Below are 9,029 nucleotides of genomic sequence, written 5' to 3' on the forward strand. Positions count from 1 at the left end.
AGAGCCTCTTTCACAGCAGAAATCCCAGGATCATGTGTTTCTATCTTTCATGTTTCTCCTTAAAGTTCCGGCTAAGTGTCTTCTGTATCAACTTTTCATTAGTTGCTCAGAACAATTTGTTTCCCAGAAGATCAGCCACAGTCCTTAAAAAGCAGAGATGAGTTAGTAATCTTAGATTAATTCAAAGCAGAGCTGTGACTTTGTTCTTTTCTTCTCAGGTGCTCACTGTGAAACGGAGGTCAATGAATGCCTTTCAAACCCGTGTCTTAATAGGGCTATTTGTGAAGATCGAGTTGGCAGTTTCTCCTGCAAGTGCCTCCCAGGTTTTACTGGTGTCTTGTGTGAAAGAAACATTGATGAATGTCTCAGCAGACCCTGTAGGAATGGAGCTACATGCAGAGATGGTATCAACAGCTTCAGGTGAAATTCAGATGATTGATGTAATACAGTGTGGGAAGTCAGATCTGTTGTGGTGCTTCAGCCTTCTTAGATTTCAGCAAGGCATTTGGCAGCCTAATCCAATGTAAATGGTCCTCTTATGCACACTTAAGGCGATTTTAAAAGGCAAGAAAATAAATCCTAGTGTCCTCATTCTTAAAAAAATCCAAGGTAGACAGCAAAGAAAATATATGGAGTTTGAAGTGTAAGTATAGTAGGACTGCATGGTTTTAATACTGAATGTCCAAAAGAAATCCGTTTTCTCAAACTTCAAGGGCTTGTCTAGCTTTTCACTAGAAGAATAGTTGATGATGAGTTTTGTACCTGATAATATTACATTTCTATAGCCTGTAAACAGAGACCAGCTGTAGATATTGAGAATATAGAGATTAAAATACAAACATCAATGGAATCTTCCAAATATTTATTTTTATGCTTTAGGGTATCTTGAACTCAGATCAGAACTTATGAATACCAATAGCAGTGTCACATCCTAGATCACTGTAGAGAGGTGGCCCAGCTGTTACTGTCTAGTTTTAGTAATTTTTCCCTCCCCAAAGCCACAGAAGTTTTGGTGCCTTTCAAACATCTTGATTTTCCAACTACCAGAGCTTTTGGTGCCTTGCTACTTCCTTGGTTTTCCCTCTGTGTGAGCATATCTACCTGAAAAGTCGAGTACCTCTCATCTATAGTTCTGTGGATTCTGGAAAGCATGCTTCACTCACAGGAGTGCGATCATTGCCTCTCCCAATTTCGTATGAAAGAATGCAGACACTGTATTTAAATATTGTATTGTTCTTGCCAAGAAAAATATTATGCAGCTAGTAGAATTCAAACATACTTAAAGGCACAACCAAAATAAAACTCCATTAATTCTGTGGTATGTCTTCTGTTGATTTTTGTTTTCAGTATATGCCATTCCCATTGGCAGAGCTGGCCTCATGGCCAGGATTTCTTCTTGTGACAGTAGCCACCTTTGAAGTGTGCTTCTCTTTTACCCCATAGGTGTCTGTGTGTGACAGGGTACACAGGACTAAGCTGTGAAGTGAACATCAATGAATGTGACTCCAGTCCCTGCTTAAACCAAGCCACCTGTGTGGATGCCTTGAACTCGTACGTTTGTAAATGTCCCCCTGGCTTTACAGGCAGCAGGTGTGAAACAGGTACACAGGACCAAGTGTCAGAAAAAGGTGGTTTAACTGAGTCTCTGGGCAAGATTTGTACTGGGTGGGCTGATTTCATACAGCTTCCTCAGAAAGCAGCTAGTGTGGTGGGACTCTGAAAGGTGAAGTGGAGCCTATGTGACTGCAGTGTTAATAAGTGTAATTGCAGACAACTACCAGCATGTGTGCTATGTCATGTTTATATTTGTTTCTCTTTTCTAAGGCATAGTTCTGTCTTTCTAATACCTAGCAGGTCTGTCCAGTTTAATTTGTATGTGCTCTGTGTATCTGAGTTAATTAGCTCTTTCTGTTGTCTGTATTTCATGTAGGACTTTGCATCACAGAGTTTGACATTAGTATGTGGTAGTCTTAGCTTTAGAAGTCCTAAAGGCATTAAAGGCATCAACTGTTCTATGGGCAAAAGGGCATTTTTTAAAAATTTTGACTCTTATTAATAAAATGGAACCAGCTGATCACACATCGTTTGATTGTTGGATGGCAGATGTATCTGTAATTTCATTGATGAAATACTAGAAAGCAGGGTTCATGTTTATTGTTTGTAGGAAAATCAGCTTCTTTTTCAAGTCATTTTTCTTCAAACACTGTGTGTTTTATAGCCTTGGAAAGCTCTGTATGCTGACTGATGTTAGACTGCTATACAGTCTTTCTACTCTGATCACTTTAAAGTGAACAATTTTGTAGATGTGTTGCATTCATTTTATTGCATTTGCTTAAATTCCATCTGATTCTTTTTCTGGCTTTTCAGGAATCTAGCTCTGAAAACTCTTTATCTTTGTTGCAGAACAGTCCTCTGGTTTCAATCTTGATTTTGAAGTCTCTGGTATCTATGGATATGTCATGCTTGATGGTGTTTTCCCATCTCTTGGTGACATCACCTGTACGTTCTGGATGAAATCCACTGACACCACAAACTATGGGACTCCTATTTCTTACGCAGTGGAGAACGGAAGTGATAATGCATTTCTTCTGACAGATTACAATGGGTAAATCACTATTCTGCTTTTCTATAGCTTACAGATGTCCCAGACTGATAAAGAAACCGTAGACCTTAAGTTTGAATATCACCTTTGCCTACTCTGAGGTAGGAAAATCTGCATCCAGATTGCGTAGCTGGAGTTACCTCTTTGGTTTTTTTTCACCTTGCTTTGTTTACTTCACTTTTTGCCAAATAGAAGAGTAATGGCAAGAAAGCATTGTAATGGCCTGATTTAGAAAGCAGGGTATTTTTGTCTGGACTACATTTACATCACATTTAGATTGTGCATCAAAACAATGATTGGGTAAAATAGAACTCAGCACTCAGAGTACTTGGAGTGCAGACTCTGAAGGCAGGGGTGGACTCAAGGATGAAATTTTAAGAATCCACTATGCAGCCATTACTTCAGTCTTTATGTTTTGGAACAAAGACACATTACTTATTTCACTATGCTTTGCACATGATAACTATAAATTCCAGGTTCTCTAAGGGAGAGATATCTTATATGACAATCTTTTAGGAGAGATTTCTTTTATGATGTAGACACAGTTATATTGTTTGGCAAGTAACATTTATTTGAGTCATGTGGGACAGGCCATGCTTTTGAAGTTGCTGCATACAACTGAGTATGTCTTCATCTTCCATCCATGCAGCTGGGTCCTCTATATAAATGGAAAAGAGAGGATCACAGACTGTCCTTCAGTGAACGATGGTAACTGGCATCACATTGCGGTCACATGGACATGCACAGATGGGGCATGGAAAGTGTACATCGATGGAAAACTGTCAGATGGAGGCAGCGGGCTCTCTGTTGGCTCAAAAATTCCTGGTATGCTTTATTTATATTACACCAGATCTGTTGCCTTCATTCTGCTTTTATTGTAGGTTTCTCCCACAACAAATTTAACTGGCATTTGCCTTACAAATATGTGCTCAGAGTTGATTGAATTAGCCTTCTCTTGTTGTTTTCAGACATAGTTTTAAAGTTACATTTGCATTTTTTCATAACAGTGTGGGTTTTGCTGTTTCATTGTTTCCTGCGATCAGCAATCTTTCCTGCAATCTTTCCAGTATTATCAGAAAACATGAAAAGAAATGCATTCAGCATTGAAGTGCTGTGAAAGGCCTGATGTTGAGATTGCTGCATCAAGATTTGGTTTTGATAGTGTTTTCATACTACTACCATCTGAATTTACACAGAATTTCAGAAAAACATCTGTTTTAAAAGAAAAAATACTGAAGAATTTTAGTCTGTGTACCTTATGCTTGCCCAACTACATTGAAGATCTCTCTGGAGACAAGAAAGACCTAAGGAAGTGTGCTGTCTCCATTACTTTTTCCCCTTGTCCACACAACCTGTGACGTACAAAATGCATGTCCGCATCATCTGTGTCACTGGTTGAGGAGCAGAAATTTAACGTGTATGGCACATCAGAATGTTGACTGTTTAATCACCAATGGGCTTCTACGTTTTTGGAATCAAATTTGTTCTGAGCTTCTAAGCTTTTGTTTAAAGCAGGAAGTGTAGGCTAGCGCTGTAAAATATGCCCCACCTGCTCAAAACTGCTTTTTGCATTGCTCTGTAATACATTTCAAGTACTGAGCTCAGTGGTCTCTTAGAGCCAATATCATTCCTGGAGCAGCCGCATAAAGTTTCTGCTCTTATCAGCCTGAGTTTAGCATTAAGGCATATTTGAAAGTCACTTCAAAATTGTTATGCTCACTTAATTCAGTCTAGCATAAGACTTCTCAGAGGTTTGATGATAGAATTTGTTGAAGGTGGCTGGTCTCCTGCACTACAAAATCTTAGAAACACAGGATAGCAAAAATTTTGTTTTGCTTAGTTTTTAATCTTCCTATGGGGATCCCTGCTGTAAGGCCTTGTTTTCTATACCTGTTGTAATTCTCTCTGAGTTTAGGTGGTGGTGCACTTGTATTGGGTCAAGAGCAAGATCAGAAAGGAGAAGGATTCAACCCAGCTGAATCTTTTGTGGGCTCCATCAGCCAGCTCAATATTTGGGACCATGTCCTGTCTCCACAGCAGGTAAGTTCTTACTGCAGTATTTGAGCACAGGACTCTGAGCATAGGATGAACATTTGAAAAGGCATTCAGAGTTAGCATATTGGATAGACCTCTGTTCCCACAGAAGTCAATGGGGACCAGATGAAGCTCTGGCTTAGGGCAATAAGCTTAGCGTAGTAAGTAGCTTTAAGCAAAACTAGGTGTGGTAAAATCAACACTGAGTCACCTTCTGTTTTGACTGAGCCTTTCTGTGTTATGTAGCTTTGAAAGAGAAATGAAAGCATACACAAAAGCTAGCAGTCCTGTTAGAAAAGCAAGAAAACCCAATGAAATGAGCTGAGGGTTTGTTTTACAGGTTACAGTTCCCTCATCCTGCTGCGTGAAGGCACCGGTAAAACTTCAGATGGAATTTCCCAGGAAAAGTTTGAATAGGCAGCGTAACTGAGTATTAGGCTACTTTTATTCAGATACCAAAAATAATGATTTGGCACTAAACTTTCACTGTGTTAAAAAGTTAGCATAGATCAAAGGATGCCTGCAAGAACAGTGATCCCTTGTCTCTGGGAGACAAGCTTCAGTGCTCAGTTATCCTCAGAGTTAAATTTTTTATTTTGTACCTAGTTCAGATGTACCACATCCATTTATGACTACTGCTTCTGTTTTCCACCATACACTGCTGTGAAGACCCTGACTCTATATACTTCATTACCTCCCCATAGCTACCAGAGCCTGCTGTTAGGTGTCCCTAGAACTGTCTCTGCTTCAGGCTGAAGCCTTGGACCCACAACCTGTTCTCACAGGGCAAATGCTCCAGCCCATCACCTTGTTGATGCCCTCCCGTGAACTTGCCCCAGCTTGTCAATGTCTTTCTTACACTGAGGAGCCCAAAATGGAATGCAATACTCCAGATGTGGTCTAAGAAGCACTAAGAAGAGGGAATAATCCCTTCTTTGGTTTTCCTGTTGTGACCATATTCACACAGCTGAGGATGCTGCTGATCCTCACAGTTGCCAGGGCACAGATAGCCAGTGCTCCACTCGCTGCCTGCCAGAGCCCCTAAGTCCTTTTTAACAGAGCTGTTCTTTCTCCAGGCTTTCCCCAGCCTGTATCCTTCAGAGGCTTTTTTTTCTCATTTGTTCTTCCTGAATTTCATGAGGTCTATGTGGCCCTTTCCTCCAGCCTGTCAAGGTCCCTATGGATCCAAATAAGAAATAATAAAATGAGCAGAAAATAGAAGAAGTAAAGCAGAATCTTTGCTTCCAGCATGTAAATGTCTTCGCTGTTTCTTTCTCCTTTTCTTTGCTGCTTTGGCTTTCTGCTAGGTTCAGAGCTGCCCAGCAATCTGCTATTGTTCGTGGCTTTTGGGGTCACCAGTTGTTGCATTGCCAAGTCAAATATTCAGGTTTTTGTTCACTAGCAGTTTTGAAGCTGATAAGTACACGTGATTTTACAGGACATACTGTTGTTAAGTGCAGTTTTCTAAGTCTTTCTCAGTAGTCGTATGTCTTTAATGACAGGCTTGACTAAATTCCTGTTAACTTGAAATGCAATACAGTTAGAACGAGGAAGAAAATCCAGCCTTTCGTATGTGGTACCCATATTACTCATCTGAAAAGACAGATGTGAGACCAGACAGGGAGCTGAGCCAAGTAGCCTTTCTGTAAAATTTTTACCTCATTCATTTTAGGGCTTGAGATAGTAAACCACTATTTTTTTCTGTTATTATCAGTTTTGTTGTGGCCAGCTGTAAGTATTCAGTAAGTCTTACTTTCCTATTCTCAGCCATAAAGGAAAGCAAGGTGACCAAATGTATTACCCAGAGAATAATGTGAAAGAGAAGTCCACTCTTTAAGATTTTGCTTGGTGTACTTCAGTTGCTCATCCACTTGCACATTAATTTTGTATAGGTAAATCAACAACCTGATTGTTTTGTTGCTGAGCAGACAACAGTAGAAATATGTTTTGTCTCTATGGGCCTTTCCAGCCCTCCATTCTCGATCATATGGCTTGGAAGGGCTGATTCCCAAACCTGCCTTTCCCACACTGGACATTTTTTCCTGCAGATTCCTTGCAGTTTGTTTGCAACCCTTGACCTAAGCAGTTTCCATTGGCACATACTGTTGAAGTGAGATCTTTGAAGTGGCCTCAGAATAAAGAGAGCAGGTTGCTCTCTTGCCCAGCTAAGCTGATTCTAAAAGACTGATGTGCCTCTCTGGAGTTCAGGGTAGCGGGAACATGAGAATAATTCAGTCAGAGGTTCATGGTGTGCCTTACTTTCTCACAAAGGCAGACAGTGTAGCACATTGTTCTTGGAGGTTGATTTCATCCACTGGAGGCTGGACAGAAGCCAGTCACCCATCTGAGAAAGGCAATTTCCCAACTGTTCATCATGAACTGGGCACACACATGCTTCTAACCAGCTAGCTGTGTCCTGAAGCCATGCTGCGTATACTGTATGAATAGGCTGGCTGTGCTGACGTGTCTATATCTTCGCTCTTCTTAATTCATTTTTTCATGCTGCTGAAGGAAACAGTCCTATCTGCCTGCCAGGGAATTACTGGAATGACCCCCCAGCACAGAAGAGCTAAAGAGCAGGAAGCAGTCTCAGTAGCGCAATTACTAACATGTTCTCTTAACTGAACAACCATTGTTTCTCCATAGACCACTTCCCTCTCTGATATCTTAAAAGAAGAGGAAATCCTCAATTAGCCTTTAACTGCGCATTTATTCTCCTCAGGGCACATACATTTTTTTTCAGCAGCTCCATGGCTGAGATATCTGCCTTGATAGGGAGAAACTTCATGAGGAGTACTGTGCCAATAAGTCACCTTCTGGCGCTATGTTTCCTTTCTGTTCCTGGAGTTATAGTCAACAAAGGCAATACAGAGTGAATCCAAAGCCCTGGTCTTTCATTTGCAGTTTTAAAATCAGCAGAAATCCCCTGGAGACGGCTCTCTTTTTTACAAATGTTGGGATCAGGACATCTGAGCTCCTTTCAGGTGACCACTATGGAATATTTGTGTGACATCCCATCATTACGGGTCTGTCTATGCTTATAATTTACACTCGTGTCTGAATATCTTAAAAATGCTGTGCCATCTGGGTTTGTAGTCCCCAGCTTCCTTCTGTTGGTGGCCGGATAGAAATGTAATAATGTTACCATGTTTAATGGATTCTCAACAGTTACAGTGAAGAAGTAGAAATATTTTTACCTTATTGAAATATTTTTTATACATCAAAATACTGAAACAGCTTAAGGATTCCCACTGACATTTCAGTTCCTTGTAGTGGGAATGCAAAAGAAACTCCTAGTGGTGCCATTGAGGGAGTTATATATTGTAAATTTGTCCATCAAAGATATTTGACCATATCTGCTCTCAAGATATTAATCTGCTGTTGATCTAACAGTGTGTTCTCTTTTTTCTCCGTTCCTTAGTTTGCCTGGTTAGTTATGGCCCTGTCCTGCTTTGGTTGAAGTCAATGCCAATACTGCTGTTATTATTGGTGTGGATAGGCCTTGCCTGCAATGTTTTGAAGAGCCACACAATATTGCATTGAATTCACAAAACCCTTGTCTTGGAAGTAACAAATGGCTTTATTGAACTGCTCCTTTTTGTGTTTATATTCCTTAAACATGGTGCAGTGCTAGCAAGAGTTTGAGGAATGGAGATCTTCAACATTACATTCCTTTTGGCTCCTATTTCATGTTTTTCAGCAAATACATCAAGTTTTCTCTTCAGGTTGCATTCTCACATCTGGCTGTTTCTGTGACATAAATACATTTTTCTTTCATGCTAACAAGCACAGTTGTGTTTCAAGAAATACGTTTTATACTTTACTTGTATGACAAGTATTCCTTCAGGTATTGCCTCAATACATCCCTGTCCACAGCTAGCTGACTTATAAGTACAGAATAACAAGTAGTTCAGCCAAATACCTCTTGTGCTAGAAAGGTTGAACATTGCTTATTCAATGATCTGTTCTAGTGTTGCATGCAGACATGGAAGGAATATTTTTTGACATTCTTTTCCTACATGGTCCTCAAACAGCACCTAATCAACTGTTTTAAATCCATAGGTAAAATCTCTGGCTACATCCTGTCCAGAAGAACTCCAAAAAGGAAATGTAGTAGCCTGGCCAGATTTCCTGCCAGGAGTGGTTGGAAGAGTGAAGATAGATTACAAGAGTATATTTTGTGCTGGTTAGAACTTTATTTCCTAGAACCCTTTTATTCTGAACAATATTATAAGACTTTTTATGAGGCTTGCAGCCTTTGCCCTACTAACCTTGAGTAAATTATTTCGATAATTTAACAGTTAGAACAGTCAGTCCTTCATTCCTCAAATTCCAGGGTTTTGTAACAAACATTCATTGGAATCTCTAACACAGATTTACTGGTTCCTGAATT

The 9,029-nt window shown here is 40.0% G+C and overlaps 1 protein-coding gene across 1 annotated transcript in view; it reads left to right on the top strand.

Moving 5' to 3' along the window:
* The window catches only part of SVEP1 (sushi, von Willebrand factor type A, EGF and pentraxin domain containing 1), a gene marked incomplete at its 5' end in the record, with an annotated part of 73,645 nt that overhangs the window by 23,918 nt on the left and 40,698 nt on the right, over positions 1-9,029 (top strand). The window contains 6 exons of the mRNA XM_010185477.1: positions 219-420; positions 1,444-1,601; positions 2,404-2,605; positions 3,252-3,427; positions 4,518-4,642; positions 8,699-8,822. Of these exons, the coding sequence (XP_010183779.1) occupies positions 219-420; positions 1,444-1,601; positions 2,404-2,605; positions 3,252-3,427; positions 4,518-4,642; positions 8,699-8,822 (987 nt within the window). The remainder of the gene's footprint in view (positions 1-218; positions 421-1,443; positions 1,602-2,403; positions 2,606-3,251; positions 3,428-4,517; positions 4,643-8,698; positions 8,823-9,029) is intronic.

Source organism: Mesitornis unicolor, unplaced genomic scaffold (assembly GCF_000695765.1).
Source record: "Mesitornis unicolor isolate BGI_N332 unplaced genomic scaffold, ASM69576v1 scaffold11785, whole genome shotgun sequence".
In the NCBI taxonomy this organism is placed as follows: Eukaryota; Metazoa; Chordata; class Aves; order Mesitornithiformes; family Mesitornithidae; genus Mesitornis; species Mesitornis unicolor.